At 60.6% G+C, this 21,519-nt stretch overlaps 1 protein-coding gene across 2 annotated transcripts; it reads left to right on the top strand.

Moving 5' to 3' along the window:
• The first annotated feature begins 2,019 nt into the window (after window positions 1–2,019).
• Window positions 2,020–21,439, top strand: LOC138819095 (centromere protein J-like). 2 transcript variants are annotated; one of them, XM_070010354.1, is made up of 12 exons: window positions 2,020–2,097; window positions 2,694–2,765; window positions 2,902–3,031; window positions 3,389–3,597; window positions 9,276–9,422; window positions 9,790–9,898; window positions 11,295–11,401; window positions 12,110–12,211; window positions 13,427–13,567; window positions 18,819–18,903; window positions 19,223–19,340; window positions 20,198–21,439. In XM_070010354.1, exons 2-12 carry the CDS (start codon window positions 2,712–2,714, stop codon window positions 20,412–20,414), a joined length of 1,419 nt encoding a protein of 472 aa, XP_069866455.1. In that variant the 5' UTR covers window positions 2,020–2,097; window positions 2,694–2,711; the 3' UTR covers window positions 20,415–21,439. The 2 variants fall into 2 exon arrangements, with proteins under 2 accessions (XP_069866455.1, XP_069866456.1); XM_070010355.1 differs by having other exon boundaries at window positions 3,389–3,601.
• The last annotated feature ends 80 nt before the right edge of the window (window positions 21,440–21,519 follow it).

Below are 21,519 nucleotides of genomic sequence, written 5' to 3'. Positions count from 1 at the left end.
CTGGGCACGCCCATCACCTGGGAGGTAGGTGATGGGGGTGGGGGATTCGTCCCCCAGCGTGAAGACAAGGTACAGACCTATCATCCACCATGTGGATGGCGCCGGCCAGGCCTGGCCTCCTTACTTCACTGAAATCTCAATTTTGTTTCAGTAATTCCAAATCACGCTGTCCATTTGCAGGGACGGTGTTTAAAAACTAAGATTGCCAATGTCCACCTAAGAATCTTTTTTTTTTTTTTTTGGCGGGGGGGGGGGGGGTCCGGTCATGGGGCCTGAACTCTGGGCCTGGACGCTGTCCCTCAGCTCTTCAGCTCAAGGCTAGCGTTCTACTACTTGAACCACAGCGCCACTTCCGGCTTTTTTCTTTTCACTTATGTGGTGCTGAGGAATCGAACCCAGGACCTCAGGCATGCAAGGCAAGCACGCTACCACTGAGCCATCTTCCCAGCCCCAGATTGCCAATGTCCAGTAGATAACATTGTGGAAGCATTCCTTTAAAATGGAAATCACAGAACATAAAGCGACTTTACAGAGCGCTCTGAGCCCTGGCTGGAGTCAGCCCCGGAGGCTCGGGGGTCTGAGCCCTGGCTGGAGTCAGCCCGGGAGGCTCGGGGGTCTGAGCCCTGGCTGGTGTCAGCCCGGGAGGCTCCGGTGAGAGCAGCCGGGGGGGGGGGGCCCTGGGCTCAGGCGGGGGAGCAGCTGGGGGGGCCCTGGGCTCAGGTGGAGGAGCAGCTGGGGGGGCCCTGGGCTCAGGTGGAGGAGCAGCTGGGGGGGCCCTGGGCTCAGGCGGAGGAGCAGCTGGGGGGGGCCCTGGGCTCAGGTGGAGGAGCAGCTGGGGGGGCCCTGGGCTCAGGCGGGGGAGCAGCTGGGGGGGGCCTGGGCTCAGGCGGAGGAGCAGCTGGGGGGGCCCTGGGCTCAGGCGGAGGAGCAGCTGGGGGGGCCCTGGGCTCAGGCGGGGGAGCAGCTGGGGGCGGCCTGGGCTCAGGCGGGGGAGCAGCTGGGGGGGCCCTGGGCTCAGGCGGGGGAGCAGCTGGGGGGGGCTGGGCTCAGGCGGGGGAGCAGCTGGGGGGGCCTGGGCTCAGGCGGGGGAGCAGCTTGGGGGGCCCTGGGCTCAGGCGGGGGAGCAGCTGGGGGGGGCTGGGCTCAGGCGGGGGAGCAGCTGGGGGGGCCCTGGGCTCAGGCGGGGGAGCAGCTGGGGGGGGCTGGGCTCAGGCGGGGGAGCAGCTGGGGGGCCCTGGGCTCAGGCGGGGGAGCAGCTGGGGGGGCCTGGGCTCAGGCGGGGGAGCAGCTGGGGGGGCCCTGGGCTCAGGCGGGGGAGCAGCTGGGGGGGGCTGGGCTCAGGTGGAGGAGCAGCTGGGGGGGCTGGGCTCAGGCGGGGTAGCAGCTGGGGGGGCCTGGGCTCAGGCGGGGGAGCAGCTGGGGGGGCTGGGCTCAGGCGGGGGAGCAGCTGGGGCCACGCTGCTCCCTTTGCTCAGGCTTGGGCTCACCAGGGTGGGTGGCATCTCCCTTGAGGGGCTCCGGAGAAGCCTGCTCGTTGGCAGGTGTGGAGGTGGGGTGGAAGGGCTCCCAGCCCCACCCTTGAGCTCGCAGCCCTCTGTGCTCCCAGGCAGGTCCTGTCCTCTCCAGAGAGGCTGGTGGAGGCTCTGCCACTCAGCGCCAGGCCCTGCCTGCCAGGCTGGGTGACGGCATTCGGGGCATGCGGTGGGCGGCCGACTGTCGGGTGGGGCTGGGCGCTATCCTCTTGTGTAACCGGGGCCGGTCCGATCAGAGCTTGCATTTGGGCCTTGGTTCTGACAACATAGCACACATTGAAGCCTCCTTGGAGTTACTCTTTTTTCTTCGTTAGAGGAGGAGAGACTCGGCTCTCCCCAGCTGTGTGGATGGAAAGTATCTGGACCGGGGCCTGTAGATACTTAGTTATCATCTGAGGCTCTACAGTGCGCAGGCCGCGCGGAAAGGGCCCTTTAAGATGGTGAGTCAGTTTAGAATCCCTGCTGGTGTCCGGTCTTCCAGAGATGGGCGGGCAGGAGGCTCTGGCAAGCTGGCTGGCAGTGCCAAGATGAACAGCATCCGGGCCGAAGGCGCCTCGTGGGCTAGGTGAGCTGCCCTGCCGGCGGTGGGGGGAGCTGAGGGGTCAGGAGCGGGCTCGGTCCCTGGTCTCCCGGCAGGAGGCGGTGCCCAAGGGTGAGCGGAGGGAGCCACGCCTTCGCACTGCGTGCGGGACGCCAGGCGTGTGTGTGTGTGTGTGTGTGTGTGTGTGCGTGTGTGTGCGTGTGTGTGCGTGCGTGTGTGTGCGTGTGTGTGTGCGTGCGTGTGCATCTGTGTGTATGCATGTGTGTGTCTGTGTGTGTGACAGTGGTGATGAGTTTGACTAGCGCCTACCTCATCTCCAGCGCTTTGGTCAGCCTGAAGCTGTGACACTGGTGGCGGCTTCCTCCTTCCCTGGGCTGGTGGGCATTTCCCGGGAGGGTGGGGGAGGGCGGCCTGTGCGGTCCCGGTCTGCCCGTCCGCACGCAGATGTGCGCAGTGCCTGCCTGGTCGGAAGCCCCTCCTGGGGGAGCCCCTTCTCGGAGCCTCCACAGGGCCCGCGGCCCCCAGCCGGAGGGGGTCGGTGCTTTGGGGGGGCTGCCGGGCCGGGGCAGGCTTCAGGCTGACCTCTGAACTCGAGCATCTTCCGGGGCTGCGGGGGACAGGCCTGCCGCCAATGGCTGATGCCAGATGTCTTCGCAGGAGTCAGCGGCGGGCTGGGGCTTGCAGCGTGCGGGGTGAGTCTGCGAGGGGCACCGGGCAGGGGTGCGGGCAGGGGGTGGCGCCTCTGAGCAGGAGGACGCGAGGCCACTGGCCGGCTGGAGGGCACGGGGGTCCAGGGAGGAGCCCCGCACCCTTCCCCTTCCCGACCAGGGTGCTGACGGGTCTCCCGGGGCCCACGGAACCGGCGGAGGACCCGCGTCCAGCAGCTGTGGCGGAGCGCGAGAAGCCGGCCGCCAAGGCCGGGGTCCCCTGGGAGGACGGCCCGGCCCAGGAGCTGCTGGTGAGGACGGTTCCCAGGCGGGGCGTGAAACAGGCCACAGAGACCAGGTGGCCTTCCTGAGGTCACACAGCAGAGCACGGGAGGCCAGGATCCGCGGCCTGAGTCTGTACCGCCCCCTGCAGGTCACACGCCACAGTAATAGCTAGAAAAGCGCAGAGCCCCCACTTCACGCGGCCCCTGCTGGACGGTGGGCGCTGCGTGTCCTGTTCTCCTCGCTGGGCTCTGGCGGGCGGTGCCTGGCGGTGTCCGAGGGGCGGTGCCCCGGGGGTGTCCGAGGGGTGGTGTCTGAGGGGTGGTGTCCGAGGGGCGGTGTCCGAGGGGCTGTGTCTGAGGGGCGCCTGGCCTTCTCCCCCCCAGCGCCTGCAGAAGCTCGTCTGCCAGCTTCAAGCAGAGCTCCGGGCGCAGGCGTCTCGGTGGGCAGCCGCTCACAGGAGACTCCAGAGTCAGATGGACATGCTGGCCTCGCAGAACCTGGAGCTCCGGGAGGTGCTGAGAGGTTTGGGGCTGCAGCTGCTGCAAGTGTCCCAGGCGCCACCCGCGCCCGTCCCCACGGGACAGTCCAGCGCGTGGGTACAGCAGGCCTCGCCCTACTCCTGATAGCGGGCAGCATGGCGGGAGGGCCTGCTTCCTCACGGGGTGGGGGTGGGAGGGGGGAGCTGCTTCCTCACGGGGTGGGGGTGGGAGGGCACCTGGCTCTCTGGAGGTGGCGCCCTTCAGCTCCTCCTGGAGCCCTTCCCCCCAGGCCTGCAGCCCGTCTCCAGGCCAGCTCAGGAGTCTAGGTCAACGGCAGCACACGGGGTTGGGGGAGTCATTAACTCCATGTGGCCACAGCGGGGTTGGAGTCGGGCTGAGGTCACCGTGAGCGTGGGTGGAGCTGATCACCCCAGAGTGGCCGGGCGAGGAGAGGCGCTTCCCAGAGCCGCTGGCCCCAACGCAAAGCCGGCCTCGGCCGCGGGGAGGGGACCACTCAGGACGCATCTCCCAGCTGGGCCTGCACCTGGAGGCACCAGCCGGCTGCACTCCCGGTGCCGATACACAGACTCTTGGGGTGTGCAGGTGGCCCAGGGGTTTCTGTGGAGTGCTAACCCACACTGCTGACCCGAGCTGACCAGGTCAACTGAATACAGAATGGCTGGAGAACATGGGATGTTCCTCCATGGGAGCAACAGAAGGCTACACACATCTACACACACATATCCATGCACAGGAGCACACGTAGACCCATACCCATGCACACACATATACACACATGCATGAATACAGACATATGCATATGCACATGCACATGAGCACGCTTGTAAATGCTTGTATGATTACACAGGTGCACAAGTATATACATGTACGCATATACATGCAAACATGCACACGCACCGACATGTATACAATTACACATATATGAGTACATGTGCACGCGCCTACACATACACACATGTGCACGTATGCACACACAGAAATACACATATGCACACATACATACACATACAGAAATACACAGACTCACATATGGTTATACCCATGCATGCAATTATATACCTCCATATACCACACATATATGTACACATGTACACATTCAAGCACAGATGCACACACTACAAATATATGCACACCTGTGCACACACGTGCACATACATGCTTGCACACACACTCAGAAGGGCTGCAGAGGAGGCAGCAGTCAGGAGCAGCGGAAGGACCTGGGGGCTGACCCTCTGTGGAGCAAGCAGTGGTTGTGTGTCAGTAGGAACTGGGATTTGCTGCTGCTGCTGCTGCAGGAGCCACTTGACATCTTGTGCGAGTTTAGGCACCTCCTCCTGGCCGGTCATGCCCTCCACTCCCGTTCACAGCACGCCGGGCAAGCATTTTGTAACATTTCTCCCCGGGCAGCAGGGAAACCTTGGTGGGCAGCTCTCTGCAGGTGGCCCGGCCTCCCAAATGCTCACTGATTCTGCATTTGCCTCGCCTGGCCTTGGGCTATGTGGGGAACAGTGTGTGACCTTCCCCCAAGGATGTGCCTGGTGTGTCTGTGTGCAGACATGATTTAGGGTCATGTCAAAAATACTGACGCATTAAGCTGGGCACCAGTGACTCTTGCCCGTAATCCTAGGCTGAGATCTGAGGATCATGATTTGAAGCCAGCCCAGACAGGAAAGTCTGTGAGACTCTTATGTCCACTAAAGTATCAAAAAAAAAGTTGGTTCAAAATGGTACAGTACTAACCTTGAGCAAAAGAGACTCAGGGACTGAGTTCAAGCCCCATGACGGGCACATACAAAATACTGACATGAGAGCAAGGTGTGCATCCAGTGTGAGTTCCTCCTGCCTCAGAGAAGTCTGCAAAAACTGAAAATCCAGACCCCAAACACCACACTCTGCCTATGGATCTGCTGTTGGCAGAAGTTGTCGTCCCAGGCAGGAGTGGGGGCTCTAGCTGCACAGCTCTGAAGATGCAGAGCCACCAGACACAGAGCTACCAGCCAAGGGCCACCAGACAGAGGGCCACCAGACTCAGATCCACCAGACACAGGGCCACCAGACACAGAGCTACCAGCCAAGGGCCACCAGACAGAGGGCCACCAGACTCAGATCCACCAGACACAGGGCCACCAGCCAAGGGCCACCAGACACAGGGCCACCAGACTCAGATCCACCAGACACAGAGCTACCAGCCAAGGGCCACCAGACACAGGGCCACCAGACTCAGATCCACCAGACACAGGGCCACCAGACACAGAGCTACCAGCCAAGGGCCACCAGACACAGGGCCACCAGACACAGAGCTACCAGCCAAGGGCCACCAGACAGAGGGCCACCAGACTCAGATCCACCAGACACAGGGCCACCAGACACAGAGCTACCAGCCAAGGGCCACCAGACACAGGGCCACCAGACTCAGATCCACCAGACACAGGGCCACCAGACACAGAGCTACCAGCCAAGGGCCACCAGACACAGGGCCACCAGACTCAGATCCACCAGACACAGGGCCACCAGACACAGAGCTACCAGCCAAGGGCCACCAGACACAGGGCCACCAGACTCAGATCCACCAGACACAGGGCCACCAGACACAGAGCTACCAGCCAAGGGCCACCAGACACAGGGCCACCAGACTCAGATCCACCAGACACAGGGCCACCAGACTCAGATCAACTAGACTCATAGCCACCAGACAAAGAGCCCCCAGACACAGTGCCACCAGACTCAGATCCACCAGACACAGGGCCACCAGACTCAGACCCACCAGACACAGGGCCACCAGACTCAGATCCACCAGACACAGATCCACCAGACTCAGATCCACCAGACTCAGATCAACTAGACTCATAGCCACCAGACAAAGAGCCCCCAGATACAGTGCCACCAGACTCAGATCCACCAGACACAGGGCCACCAGACTCAGACCCACCAGACACAGGGCCACCAGACTCAGATCAACTAGACTCATAGCCACCAGACAAAGAGCCCCCAGATACAGTGCCACCAGACTCAGATCCACCAGACACAGGGCCACCAGCCAAGGGCCACCAGACACAGGGCCACCAGACTCAGATCCACCAGACACAGGGCCACCAGACTCAGATCAACTAGACTCATAGCCACCAGACAAAGAGCTCCCAGATACAGTGCCACCAGACTCAGATCCACCAGACACAGGGCCACCAGACACAAATCCACCAGACACAGGGCCACCAGACTCAGATCCACCAGACACAGGGCCACCAGACTCAGATCCACCAGACACAGATCCACCAGACTCAGATCAACTAGACTCATAGCCACCAGCCAAGGGCCACCAGACACAGGGCCACCAGACTCAGATCCACCAGACACAGATCCACCAGACTCAGATCAACTAGACTCATAGCCACCAGACAAAGAGCCCCCAGATACAGTGCCACCAGACTCAGATCCACCAGACACAGGGCCACCAGACTCAGACCCACCAGACACAGGGCCACCAGACTCAGATCCACCAGACACAGGGCCACCAGACTCAGATCCACCAGACACAGGGCCACCAGACTCAGATCAACTAGACTCATAGCCACCAGACAAAGAGCCCCCAGATACAGTGCCACCAGACTCAGATCCACCAGACACAGGGCCACCAGACATAGGGCCACCAGACATAGGGCCACCAGACTCAGATCCACCAGACTCAGATCAACTAGACTCATAGCCCCCAGACAAAGAGCCCCCAGATACAGTGCCACCAGACTCAGATCCACCAGACACAGGGCCACCAGACTCAGACCCACCAGACTCAGATCCACCAGACACAGGGCCACCAGACACAAATCCACCAGACACAGATCCACCAGACACAGGGCCACCAGACTCAGATCCACCAGACTTAGAGCCACCAGACTCAGATCCACCAGACACAGGGCCACCAGACTCAGATCCACCAGACACAGGGCCATCAGACTCAGATCCATCAGACCTAGATCTACCAGACTCAGATCCACCAGGCTCAGATCAACTAGACTCATAGCTACCAGACAAAGAGCCCCCAGACTCAGAGCCACCAGACACAGGGCCAGCAGACACAGAGCCACCAGACACAGAGCCACCGGACTTACAGCCACCAGACACAGAGCCACCAGACTTACAGCCACCAGACTTATAGCCACCAGGCACAGATCCACCAGACTTACAGCCACCAGGCACAGATCCACCAGACTTACAGCCACCAGACACAGAGCCACCAGATACAGATCCATCAGACACAGATCCACCAGACTTAGATCCACCAGACACAGGGCCACGAGACACAGAGCCAACAGACACAGAACCACCAGACTGAAATCCACCAGACTCGAGCCACCAGACTCAGAGCCACCAGACATAGGGCCACAGACTTACAGCCACCAGACACAGAGCCACCAGACACAGGTCCACCATATACAGGACCACCAGACACGGATCCACCAGTCACAGATCCACCAGATACAGGGCCATCAGACACAGATCCACCAGACACAGAACCTCCAGACACAGGACCACCAGACACAGATCAACCAGACTCAGATCCACCAGATACAGGGCCACAAGACACAGATCCACCAGACACAGAGCCACCAGACACAGGGCCTCCAGACAGAGGGCCACCAGACTCAGAGCCACATCTTCTCCATCCTTAGCACACTGTTGGGTAAAGAATGCTGTTTCCAAGAAAACAAAGTCTGTCCTCTGGACCCTGTGATTACTTTGAAATGGCAACCAGTGCATAGCATGGTTGGTGTGTGCTTGCCTTGAAACAGGGTGACTCTCCCCCCACATCCTAGGGAGACCCAGCCCACATCTACACACGTTGCACCCTGCTTCTTTGAGGACATTAAAATCATTGTTGCATGGATAAAAAAAGTTCAAATTTACCTTATAGCCGAATGTCTTTGACTATGTGACCATTTCTCCTGAGTTTTACTTGTGATTCACTGCTTTGATGTTTGAAAAAAAAAAGTCTCCACCAGCTGGTGAAGGCATAAGGCCGGAGTGCATTGACCCAGTGAATCACAACCCTGCTGTTCCAGGACAAAGACGACTATCTAAAAATGTAGAGTCCCAAGGCAACCCTCTGCAAGCTCTGGAGAGAAGCAGAGATCTGCACCCGTCCCTCCTCCTGCAATGCCACCTCCTGCTGAGCGTCCCCTACCCCGCCCCCAGCCTCAGCTGCTTCATAGACCACCACCCAGCACATCTGAAAAGGCTCCAAGGCCTCTGATGCCTTCCTCCACTGTCCATGCTGATGCCCATGTGGATGCCCACGCTGGGTCCCGGCACTCTGTTCAGATGCTCTCCCTGGAGAGCTGCCCGAGGCTCTCCTACCATTGGCTTGGAGCCCTGTGCATGAGCTGTCTCTACCTGTACCGTGGCTGCCCGCTGGGTTCCCTCTGCCTTTTGTTTGGGGGCCACGGTGTAATGCTCTGGAAGGAATTAGATGAATGAAATAAGATTGCGTAACACCTGTGTGGACTAATGAATGGAGAACGGAGGCTAAGGCACACCTCAAAGCCATCAAATTTTGAATGGCAGGAGGGCAGAAACAAGTTCTATGATGTTTTACGTTCTGCCACAATGTCTCCTCTTTCCTGCACCATGGGTCCCACGGGGGGGCTGGGAAACGGGACGGGATGGACCAAGAGCAGCTGCTGGATGGTGGTCAGCCAGTAGAGTGGATTGACCACGAGTTTGGGATCACCTGAGAGTTACTAATGCAAACATATGCCGCACCTTTGTTTTGTAGCCAGTAGACATAAAAATAAAAAGTAACTCAGAGAAAGCAACACCCAGGAAGGAGAAAAATCAAACCTCTTCCAGAAGTCTTCAGGACACAGGACCGGCGCCCGCCGGAGGGGAGAGTCTCCAGGAGAAGCAGTCCTACCACAGAGAGGTGACGCGGAACGTGTCAGCGGGGGGGGGGGGGGGGGGGGGGGGGCGTCTAGCAGGAAACCAGAGGAAACCAGACTCAGTATCAGAACTGACCTCAGAATTAAGATCACTATGTCGCTATGGGTAAAAACAGTTTCTCCAGACATGTTGTTAATGTTTGTTTCTTTTTTAAAGTCCATAGAATCAAATATTTGCTTTACTGTGTTCTACAGTTGGGCTTGTTCTGATTAAAAATGAGAAGGACTTAGCTCTTAGTACTGAGTGTGCTGCTCATGGTGGAGTCCAGCCAGCTACTTTGAGCAGCTCCGGCTGGGGTCTCAGTGGCAGGGAGGCACTGACCGGAGGGCTCTGTGGCTTCTCCTTCCCAGGTTGCACACGCGCCGCCCCCCGTGCTGCGGAAGCCCCGGGGCGGACAGTGGCCAGCGCCGGCCTCCCGCCTCCCGCCGGAGGAGGCCGTGGCCGCAGCTGTCCAGAACGGTGAGCGTGGGCGACACCGCAGCCTGTGCACGCGTGCACAGCGCCGTCCACGGGGACGCCCCGCCGCGGTGGGCGGTGCCCGAATCCTGGCTGTCTCACCCTCTCCATCCGCCCTGCACGTTCCTTCCTGCACCCACACACAGGCCGGCGGCGGGGTCCCAGGGCCCACGGTGCTCCCCTTCCTGTCTGCCGGCCTGTGCTTCCCCTGCGGTGCCCGCCCGGCCCCTCCGAGGTCCGGCTGCTCTGCGCCGGGTCACCATAGTGGCCATCACTGAGGGAAGTGTGGCCACGCTCCCCCCAACACCGCGGCCCCCATGCGGCGCCTCCAGCAGCGCACACCTGCGGGCCCTGGCTGCACCCCAGGAGGACAAGGCCAAACTCTCAGGTCCTCCTTGCTCTCCTGCAGCACGGACCTCCCCTGGGCCACGTCTACCTCTCTGCCTGAGCCCGCCGGCCGCCCTCCTCCCCGGCCACCTCCCGCTGCCTCCCCTGCCAACTCCTGCCCTCCACCCAGTCCCAGAGCAAGGCCTCAGTTTACCCAGTCGTGTCTTTGAGATTTCTTCCTCTTTTCCCCTCTTCTTCCTCCCCTTCCCGCTAGGCCTCCCCCCCTTCTCCCTCCCCCCCTTCTCCCTCCCCCCCTTCTCCCTCCCCCCTTCTCCCTCCCCCCTTCCCCCTCCCCCCTTCTCCCTCCCCCCTTCTCCCTCCCCCCTTCTCCCTCCCCCCTTTCCCTCCCCCCTTTCCCTCCCCCCCTTCTCCCTCCCCCCTCTCCCTCCCCCTTCTCCCTCCCCCTTCTCCCTCCCCCTTCTCCCTCCCCCCCTTCTCCCTCCCCCTTTCTCCCTCCCCCCTTCTCCCTCCCCCCTTCTCCCTCCCCCCTTCTCCCTCCCCCCTTCTCCCTCCCCCCTTCTCCCTCCCCCCTTCTCCCTCCCCCCCTTCTCCCTCCCCCCTTCTCCCTCCCCCCCTTCTCCCTCCCCCCTTCTCCCTCCCCCTCCGTGGGCTTAGGCATCCTCAGGTCTGTGGTGACTTCATCGGTTCCCCAGACTTTTCTGGAAGCCCGTGGAACTCCTCCCCAGGCGTCCTTCGTCTCTCTTGCCTCCGTCCTCTGCGCTGTTTTTCTCTTCCTGCGTCCCCTCCGCTGGGCTGTCGGCTGCGAGGCAGAGGCACGGCTTCTGGGAGGACCATGTCCTGAGCTGAGGGCGCTCGGGAAAAGGAGCGAGGCCCGGCGGACTCGGATGGCTTCCTTCCTCCGGACATCTGTCCTCACGTACTCCATCGCTCATGGGACAGAACTGATGCTCCCGTGGTGACCGGCTGGGAGACGCTCACAGCTCAGGCGGGGTAATGATCCTTCCCACCCAGCTCTGCCCCAAGTGTGAAATGTGACTTCTTCCACCCTCAGACACGCACTCCCCCATCTCAGAGGGCTCTGAAGACAGGTTTCTGGCCCTGGCCCCGGTCCTAGCCGGCGAGTTCCCCGACTCGGTCCCACGTGACACAGAGCTGCAGGTGAGTGGGGTCCACCCCATGGAGGTAGCCCACCTGCTTTGGGGGTGGGGGGTCTGCAGGGGGCTGCAGGGGTCACGGCACAGCCCTGCCTTCCTGCCAGCACTGGAGATGTGTGAGCTCCAGGCCCCTCTGCGCTCCATGGCCTTCCTAAGAAGCAGAGCCCCCCCCTCCCCCCCCCCCCCCCGCATGCAGGTTGAAGATGCTTGCATTTAACACATAGCTAGAAAATGAATGGATATTTTTCATGAATTCAGAGATCCCCAAACCAAAGTTTCATTTTATTTGCAATGTCCAATGCAAATGAATGCAGAAGCAAATCTAGCCAAATGCCCGTAATGCACAGGTGCTGGTCTGGGTACCACAGGCTATTGGTTAGCAATGACAATCAAATGGAAGCTTTTCCATGGGAGGAAATTTGAGCTGTGACGTGTTTATGAGGCTAAAGCCAGTGGTGGTGACGTCATCGCAGCCTGGCCTCCGACTCTGATCCCCCCACCCCACTCCCTTTCCAACCTCACCGGGGAGGCAGCGGCAGCCGGGCTTTCCCCTCCGCAAGGGGTCCGTCTCCAGGCCTTGGCGATGAGAATTGCAGAGCTGAGCCGAGCTGCTGGATCTGGCAGGCCCGGGGAGGAACGCCTCGGGAGACAAGCGCGGCAGGTCTGCTCCTCTCGGGTGGCCGTCGGGGCAGTGGTTTCGTTCTCCCTGCAGACTCTCCCTGTAAGCCCAGGGCCTTCCTCAGAGCCCGTGGACCAGGTGACCGCTGCACCAGAGAAGGAGAAGACCCAGGAGAAGCAGCACCCACGCGGCAAGGTAGGAGTCTGACATACTCATTCTCCACCCGGCACTGCGTGGTGCTCAGGCCTTCAGCCCTGCCCAGGCACTGATGCCCCGTCTACCACCGACCAGGTCAAGTGGTCAGTCTACATGGCTGTGATTGTTTCTAAGATTTTTTGTTGTTGTTGTTGGCTATGGGGCTTGAACTCTGGGCCTGGGCACTGTCCCTCAGCATTCCAGCTTAAGGCCAGCGCTCTACCACTTGAGCCACAGCACCACTTCCGGTTTTTTGGTGGTTCATTGGAGATAAGAGTCTCAGACTTCCCTGCCCAGGCTGGCTTTGAACTGTGATCCTAAGATCTCAGCCTCCTGAATAGCTAGGATTACAGGTGTGAGCCACCGGTGCCCAGCTGCTTCTATGATTTTATGTGGAATAGTTTTTAATGTGTGTGTGTGTGTTTTCATTCTGGAATGGTAGTTGTTATTCAAACCTTGCTGGAAATGAGAATTCATCTTCTAACTGTGAATTGCACACAACCTGTTTCATTCACCCGGTCTGTTGGGCAGTGGTATGGCAACGCGTAGGCTTGGTTCCAACCTCAGACCGCAGGCTGGCCAGTGTGTGTGCACAGCACTGGTTTTGTTTGGTGGATTGCTGAGGATGGTTTCAGAAGCTTGCATCCCAAGCTGGATGGAGTGTAAGAATGCCACAGATGAACAAAACCACTTTTCCACTCTGAACTTTCACATGTGCATGTACTTCAGCACTTCCCTTGTGCTAGCTAATCATGATGCGAGTGTTTTCCCTTTGAAGGGAAAGGTACCATTTGCCAAATGCTTAGGGCAGCATTATGCCTGTGAAGTCTCATGTTCTCAGATTGTTAATTCAAGTCAACGAATCTTTGGACTTGGGACAGTGCAGGATGGGGGGGGGGGATGGGGAGATGGACAGATCTACGGGAGGTAATTTCTGCTCAGTGGTTACACAGTTTGTGTGGCCCAAGGCTCAGCTCTGTCGGGTAGCCTATGGTGGCCGGCCAGGCTCTCGGCAAGGACACGCAGACCTGGCAAAAATCACAACCACCTCCAAAGATGGAAATCTGGAGCTGAACGAGTCAGGGGGTGTTTTATTAACCTAGCTACCGTACTTGCTGTTGACAGTGTCAGGTGGGTGAGAGTAGTTCTGAATGGAAGGAAAGCTGCAGGCCTTGCGTTTCCCCCTCCGTCTGAGAGTGTGTGTGTTTCCGTGAGGTGGAGCAGGTTTTGAGTGATGGCCGCACCATCATCACGTTCCCCAACGGCACCAGGAAGGAGATCAGTGCGGACAAAAAGACCACACTCATCCGGTTCTTCAACGGCGACGTGAAGAAGATCAAGCCGGACCAGAGAGTGGTGCGTGCCCTCAGCGCCGGGCAGTCCTGACGTCAGGCTTGAGGCCTGTTAGGATATCTGGCCACACAGACCCTCTTATTCTCGAGGCGCTTGTGGATGAAGGAACTGGGGGGGGGCAGGACACAGGCCCCTGGGGAATGGTGCCGGTCTGCCTTGGGGTGTGCTGGGTGTGCGGCCTGCCTTGGTGGGTGTGTGGTCTGCCTTGGGGTGTGGTGGGTGTGTGGTCTGCCTTGGGGTGTGCTGGGCATGCGGTCTGCCTTGGTGGGCATGTGGTCTGCCTTGGGGTGTGTGGGGCGTGCGGTCTGCCTTGGGGTGTGTGGGGCGTGTGGTCTGCCTTGGGGCATGCTGGGTGTGTGCTTTGCCTTGGTGGGTGTGCGGCCTGCCTTGGGGTGTGCGGGGTGTGTGGTCTGCCTTGGGTGTGCTGGGCATGCAGTCTGCCTTGGTGGGCATGCAGTCTGCCTTGGGTGTGCGGGGCGTGCGGTCTGCCTTGGTGGGCATGCAGTCTGCCTTGGGTGTGTGGGGCGTGCGGTCTGCCTTGGGTGTGCGGGGCGTGCAGTCTGCCTTGGTGGGTGTGTGGTCTGCCTTGGGGTGTGCTGGGCATGTGGCCTGCCTTGGGTGTGCTGGGCGTGTGGTCTGCCTTGGGTGTGCTGGTCTGCCTTGGGTGTGCTGGGCATGCAGTCTGCCTTGGGTGTGCGGGGCGTGCGGTCTGCCTTGGGTGTGCGGGGCGTGCGGTCTGCCTTGGGTATGCTGGGTGTGTGCTCTGCCTTGGTGGGTGTGCAGTCTGCCTTGGGTGTGCGGGGCGTGCAGTCTGCCTTGGTGGGTGTGTGGTCTGCCTTGGGGTGTGCTGGGCATGTGGCCTGCCTTGGGTGTGCTGGGCGTGTGGTCTGCCTTGGGTGTGTGGGGCGTGCGGCCTGCCTTGGGGTGTGCTGGTCTGCCTTGGGTGTGCTGGGCGTGCAGTCTGCCTTGGTGGGCATGCAGTCTGCCTTGGGGTGTGCGCGGCATGTGGCCTGCCTTGGGTGTGCTGGGCGTGCAGTCTGCCTTGGTGGGCATGCAGTCTGCCTTGGGGTGTGCGCGGCATGTGGCCTGCCTTGGGTGTGCAGGGCGTGCGGTCTGCCTTGGTGGGCATGCAGTCTGGCTTGGGGCATGCGCGGCGTGTGGCCTGCCTTGGGTGTGCGGGGTGTGCAGTCTGCCTTGGGTATGCTGGGCATGCGGTCTGCCTTGGTGGGCATGCAGTCTGCCTTGGGTGTGCGGCGTGTGGCCTGCCTTGGGTGTGCGGGGTGTGCAGTCTGCCTTGGGTGTGCAGGGCGTGTGGCCTGCCTTGGGTGTGCAGGGCGTGTGGCCTGCCTTGGGTGTGCGGGGTGTGCAGTCTGCCTTGGGTGTGCGGCGTGTGGCCTGCCTTGGGTGTGCGGGGTGTGCAGTCTGCCTTGGGTGTGCGGCGTGTGGCCTGCCTTGGGTGTGCGGGGTGTGCAGTCTGCCTTGGGTGTGCAGGGCGTGTGGCCTGCCTTGGGTGTGCAGGGCGTGTGGCCTGCCTTGGGTGTGCGGGGTGTGCAGTCTGCCTTGGGTGTGCGGCGTGTGGCCTGCCTTGGGTGTGCGGGGTGTGCAGTCTGCCTTGGGTGTGCGGCGTGTGGCCTGCCTTGGGTGTGCGGGGTGTGCAGTCTGCCTTGGGTGTGCGGCGTGTGGCCTGCCTTGGGTGTGCGGGGTGTGCAGTCTGCCTTGGGTGTGCGGCGTGTGGCCTGCCTTGGGTGTGCGGGGTGTGCAGTCTGCCTTGGGTGTGCAGGGCGTGTGGCCTGCCTTGGGTGTGCGGGGTGTGCAGTCTGCCTTGGGTGTGCGGCGTGTGGCCTGCCTTGGGTGTGCGGGGTGTGCAGTCTGCCTTGGGTGTGCGGCGTGTGGCCTGCCTTGGGTGTGCGGGGTGTGCAGTCTGCCTTGGGTGTGCAGGGCGTGCAGTCTGCCTTGGGGTGTGCGTGGCGTGTGGTCTGCCTCGGGTGTGCGGGGTGTGCAGTCTGCCTTGGGTGTGCAGGGCGTGCAGTCTGCCTTGGGTGTGCGGCGTGTGGCCTGCCTTGGGTGTGCAGGGCGTGTGGTCTGCCTTGGGTGTGCGGGGCGTGCAGTCTGCCTTGGGTGTGCGGGGCGTGCAGTCTGCCTTGGGTGTGCAGGGCGTGTGGCCTGCCTTGGGGTGTGCGCGGCGTGTGGTCTGCCTCGGGTGTGCGGGGCGTGCGGCACTCTCGAGGCCCCAGTGCACACTCCCACACTCCCACGAGTCTCCAGCAGTCTTCCCACCCTGTTGTGAATTCTTTTTCACAATGTTAGTCACTACCTTCTGAGTAGCTGTATGAAGGAGTGTCACTCCGACCATCCTGACCAGCGTCCCCCGTCCATGGTGTCTCCTGGCTTCCTCAACCCCGTCCACGGTTGTGATGCTTCTGTGGCCATTGCAAACGTCTGTCAAACGTGGCCCATAATTGGGACTAAGTTACAAAGATTTCTGTGACAATGAGGTGGCCTACTGCGCACCGCGGTGGTTTGCAGCAACGTGGCGATCCATGCTTAGCAAATGCAGTGATGGGAGGAGGATCCTTGAGCTGCCCGGGGCCACCCTGGCGGCCGCCGTGGTTGTATGGGCACGGTGTTTCCGACAGCTGCTTGCCTAGCCAGACACAGGGAGGGACCCTGATGGCTACAGTAGGGCAGACACAGGAAGCAGTCCTCACCCCACACTCCTCCCCCTCCTGGCCACCTACGGCCCCAGCCAAAGCCCGCCTGCTGCCCCTGCCCCACCCAGCCGTGCGGAGCAAAGGCAGGCAGCCCTCCTCCCCAGCGCGGCCCCAGCCCCCCAGAAAAAGGCCTGCTAGTACGTTTCTGACACTCTTCCATGCCGGCCTTCCTCCGCTTCACCGGGAACCAAAGGCCTCGATGGCTCTGCCCGGTGAAGTGGGGTCCACAGGGCACCATCTCAGGGCGTCCGTGGGCTGAGTGGGACTACTCCCTGGAGCTGCCATCGGGGCCAGTGCTGGGTGGAGGGGGGCTGGCTCAAGGTGGGGGGGGCTGGCTCCAGGTGGGGGGGCTGGCTCCGGGTGGAGGGCTGGCTCTGGGGGGGATTGGCTCTGGGAGGACTGCCTCCGAGTGGGGGGGGGGCTGGCTCTAGGTGGGGGGGGTCTGGCTCTGGGGAGGGCTGGCTCCAGGTGGGGGGGCTGGCTTCGGGTGGGGGAGGGCTGGCTCCAGGTGGGGTGCTAGCTTTGGGTGGGGGGGGCTGGCTCCAGGTGGGGGGGGTCTGGCTCTGGGGAGGGCTGGCTCCAGGTGGGGGGGGCTGGCTCCAGGTGGGGGGGCTGACTATGGGGGCTGGCTCCAGGTGCGGGGGCTGGCTCTGGGTGGGGGGACTGGCTCTGGGTGGGGGGGCTGGCTCTGGGTGGGGGGGCTGGCTCCAGGTGGGGGGGCTGACTATGGGGGGTGGCTCCAGGTGGGGGGGCTGGCTCCAGGTGGGGGGCCTGGCTCCGGGTGGGGGGGGTTGGCTCTTGGGAGGGGCTGGCTCCGGGTGGGGGGGCTGACTATGGGGGCTGGCTCCAGGTGGGGGGCTGGCTCCAGGTGGGGGGGCTGGCTCGGGGGGGTGCTAGCTCTGGGTGGGGGGGTCCTGGCACTGGGTGGAGGGGCCTGGCAGGGGGGGGCGTTCAGGTAGGAGCCCACAGACCCAGATCTTGCCTACTGCAGGTCCCACAGGTGCCAGCGCCCAGCAGGCAGCAGGCTCAGCAGCCCCGGCGCGGGACCGCTCGCTGCACGCATCCTCTAGTCTCACCCGCCGACCCGCAGCTCTGTGTGTCCTACAGTTCTGTGTGACCCACAGCTCTGTGTGACCCACAGCTCTGTGTGTCCTGCAGCTCTGTGTGTCCTGCAGCTCTGTGTGTCCTGCAGTTCTCTGTGTGTCCTGCAGTTCTGTGTGTCCTGCAGTTCTGTGTGTCCCGCAGTTCGGTGTGTCCCGCAGTTCTGTGTGTCCCGCAGCTCTGTGTGTCCCGCAGTTCTGTGTGTCCCGCAGTTCTGTGTGTCCCGCAGCTCTGTGTGTCCCGCAGTTCTTTGTGTCCCGCAGCTCTGTGTGTCCCGCAGCTCTGTGTGTCCCGCAGCTCTGTGTGTCCCGCAGCTCTGTGTGTCCCGCAGCTCTGTGTGTCCTGCAGCTCTGTGTGTCCCGCAGTTCTGTGTGTCCCGCAGTTCTGTGTGTCCTGCAGTTCTGTGTGTCCCGCAGTTCTGTGTGTCCTGCAGTTCTGTGTGTCCTGTAGCTCTGTGTGTTCTGCAGTTCTGTGTGACCCACAGTTCTGTGTGTCCTGCAGTTCTGTGTGTCCTGCAGCTCTGTGTGTCCCGCAGTTCTGTGTGTCCTGCAGTTCTGTGTGTCCTGTAGCTCTGTGTGTTCTGCAGTTCTGTGTGTCCCGCAGTTCTGTGTGTCCTGCAGTTCTGTGTGTCCTGCAGTTCTGTGTGTCCTGCAGTTCTCTGTGTGTCCCGCAGTTCTGTGTGTCCCGCAGTTCTGTGTGACCTGCAGTTCTCTGTGTGACCCGCAGTTCTGTGCGACCTGCAGTTCTGTGTGTCCTGCAGCTCTGTGTGTCCTGCAGTTCTGTGTGTTCTGCAGTTCGGTGTGTCCCGCAGTTCTGTGCGACCCGCAGTTCTGTGTGTCCTGCAGTTCTGTGTGTCCTGCAGTTCTGTGTGTCCCGCAGCTCTGTGTGTCCTGCAGTTCTGTGTGTCCCGCAGTTCTGTGTGTCCCGCAGTTCTGTGTGTCCTGCAGTTCTGTGTGTTCTGCAGTTCTGTGTGTCCTGCAGTTCTGTGTGTCCTGCAGCTCTGTGTGTCCTGCAGTTCTGTGTGTCCTGCAGTTCTGTGTGTCCTGCAGCTCTGTGTGACCCGCAGTTCTGTGTGTCCTGCAGTTCTGTGTGTCCTGCAGCTCTGTGTGTTCTGCAGCTCTGTGTGACCCGCAGTTCTTTTTGTTCTGCAGTTCTGTGTGTACCGCAGCTCTGTGTGTCCCGCAGTTCTGTGTGTCCCGCAGTTCTGTGTGTCCCGCAGTTTTGTGTGTCCTGCAGTTCTGTGTGTCCTGCAGCTCGTGTGTCCCGCAGCTCTGTGTGGCCACTCTGGGGACTGTGACCATCCTCTCACGCCCATTCCTGTGGCTGTGCTCTGCCCTCTCCCACCTGCTAGGGAAGACCCTCTATCCTCCCGCAGGAGGTAGACCTACCAGATTAAAGCCAGGCTCGCCACAGAACGTAAATGGCCTTCTGATCGCTTACAGGTTTATTACTACGCTGATGCTCAGACAACGCACACGACCTTCCCAAACGGCATGGAGATTGTGCAGTTCCCAAACAAGCGGACTGGTAACAGCGCCCCCAGCCTGCCTGGCAAACTCTCATTCCCGTGCCTGTCCTGGGTAGGGTGGGAGGGGGGACGCAGATACCCAGCATTAGGCAAGTTTCTAAAATTCAAATTTTACTGGAGCATCTTACGCTGTTATCTGGCAATCCTAGTTATAAACTCATATGGCTAGAAGCCAACCTCAGTGAATTTCATTAGGATATATAGCCGCTCTTTGTTCAGAAGTTGGCATGTTTGGTGACGGATTTCTTCTGTGTGTGTGTCCCCTGCATGTGTCCATAAACCCTGCCACTCCTTCATTTTAAAAAATGAAACCTTCAGAGAAGTTCCACCCCGACGGCTCGAAGGAAACGGTGTACCCGGATGGCACCGTGACGCGTCTGCGCGGCGGCTGCGAGGAGACGGTCTTCCCGGACGGCACCGTGGTGTGCGTGCAAAGGTCAGCAGCTTGGGGTTTGCGCGTCCGTCACTGAGGCGTCTGCAGAAGCCTTTGGTGTTTACTTACTTATAACAATAGAAAATGGTGTCCTGGACCCTCAGACTCTGTCTGCAAACCCCGCTTGAACCCCGCGGTGAAGCGCGTGGGTTTCCGGGGGTTGGTGTTTGAGTGGTCTCGGCCACACAGTGCCGTCTCCCGCAGCGACCAGCCACATCTAGGGTGGCTCACCATGCCAGGGCCACTGGGGGTCAGCATCACCTGATGACATGGTTCTCAGGATGTGGCATGCCGTGGGGCTGTACTTAGTTCATGAAAGCTGACTGTGCTTGAACGACAACCCTCCACCGAGCCGTGCTGTCTGTCCAGAAGCCCGTCTGTGAGAAGGTGTGTGAACCTGGACACGCCCGGACAGCTGGGAGTGACCGTCTCACAGCTGGCTGGGGCATCGCCATCCACCCGGCTGCCTGAGCCAGCGTTTGGGAGCTGGCCTCTGCGCTGCCTGGGTGGAATTCCTGCCCCTCCAGCGCTGCTGCGCGTCTCCCTCGGTCTAGACGTGCTCCAGCGGCCACGGCGGCCTCACCCAGGCCCTCTTCTGTCCTGTGTTCATGGCGCGCCCGGTACCACCTCGCAGCCATCCTAAGCTGTGTTTCTGGGCCTCATCTTCTCTGCGCACAGATGCATTTCCCTCACCCACAGGCGCCTGTCAGCAAGGCTCCACCCGCGCCCACGCTGTGCCTGCCGTGCAGCCCCCCAGGGTGGATGGGAGCTGGGTGCCGGGGTGTCGCTCTCCCCACTCACTCCCTGCTCCCAGTTGGCCTCGGCAGGGCCTTCTTACCGGGGTGCTTCTCCTCAACCAGGAACGGTGACAGGACCATCACACTCAGCAACGGGCAGAAGGAGATCCACACTGCTCACTTCAAGAGGAGGGAGTTTCCTGACGGGACCAGCAAGACCGTGTACGGCAGTGGCTGCCGGGAGATAAAGTACGCTTCCGGAAGGCTCCAGGTCAGAGACCAGACCGGCAGTGTCATCCTGGACCGGAAAGCCCAGCCCCCCGCAGACAAACACTGCTAATGGAGCAGCTGCCCCTCGACGGTCTTGGAGACGCCCCAAACTTTAGGAGCACACGCCACCTGGAAACGGCCAAGATCCCAGGTCCTGCTTGGGGCAAGTGCTCCGAATGAGGCTCACAAAAGCGATACCAGGTTTTCTCTGCGTCCCCAAGGCCAGTTCCACCACGTGCCGGGTGAGGGGAGGGGAGGCCGCGCTCGGGGTTAGAAGAAACCAGCCGGGTGTCTGGGGCCTGCTCCGGACACACCGGGCCTCGTGACAGACACACGGACTGAGGGCTCCTTTGGATGTTTTGAAAATGCAAGTGCAAACTGCCGCTCAACCGATTTTCATGATACAATGTGGGACCCTAGAGGGTAAAAGAGAATCATTTCTTGAAAATCTTTCATCAGATATATGTTTATCTAACTTTTCCTGTATGTATTTTTCATGTGTATACGTGAAAGATGAAATATCCTACTTTAGTGACAGTGGATATTGGAACTGTGAGTTTATTACGGCGCATCGCAGCGATTCTCGGTGTTTTGGTGATGTTCTTTAAAGTAACTGGCTCTGATGGGGCAGAAGCTGTCTCCATGGCTGTCTCCATGGGCCGAGGCCTGCTCTTCAGATGAACGGCCAGCCAGGGCACAGACATCTATCAGCTGTCATGGGCCAAGTTCCTAACTGAAAACCCACCTTGAATCTGGCTGCAGCTGGACTTGCTTAGTGCGCTGAGTCTTCTGGGTCAGCCGAGATGGGACTGTCATCCAAGCAAATGAAAGAGGACATTGTTCCCAGCACAAACGGCTCCTGGTGGTCTGCGGGAGGCTGGGAGGAAGCCAGGGTCAGATCTTGTCTGTAAACCACGTTCAGCCTCGTGTGACCGGCCCGACTGGCAGTTTTCACTGTGTGTGGAAAGATGTCATTCCATGCTCCACTGTCAGGCGTGTAAAACCCTGATGGGCGGGAGCTGGTGTCCCTCTGCTGGAAGTCTAGGTGGAGGAGGCATTCCTGAAATCTGCTTATTAAAATGGCATTTCCTCCCAATTCCCCCAAAGCCAGACTCCACTTCTCACTCCTAACCCTGTCCTCTGCTCATTGGATGACAGTCTGCTGGCACAGGTGC

Source organism: Dipodomys merriami, unplaced genomic scaffold (assembly GCF_024711535.1).
Source record: "Dipodomys merriami isolate MVZ:Mamm:240054 unplaced genomic scaffold, mDipMer1.0.p SCAF_8, whole genome shotgun sequence".
Taxonomy (NCBI): Eukaryota; Metazoa; Chordata; class Mammalia; order Rodentia; family Heteromyidae; genus Dipodomys; species Dipodomys merriami.
The sequence above is the reverse complement of the archived record's forward strand: the minus strand, read 5'-3'. Positions and strand labels throughout refer to the sequence as shown.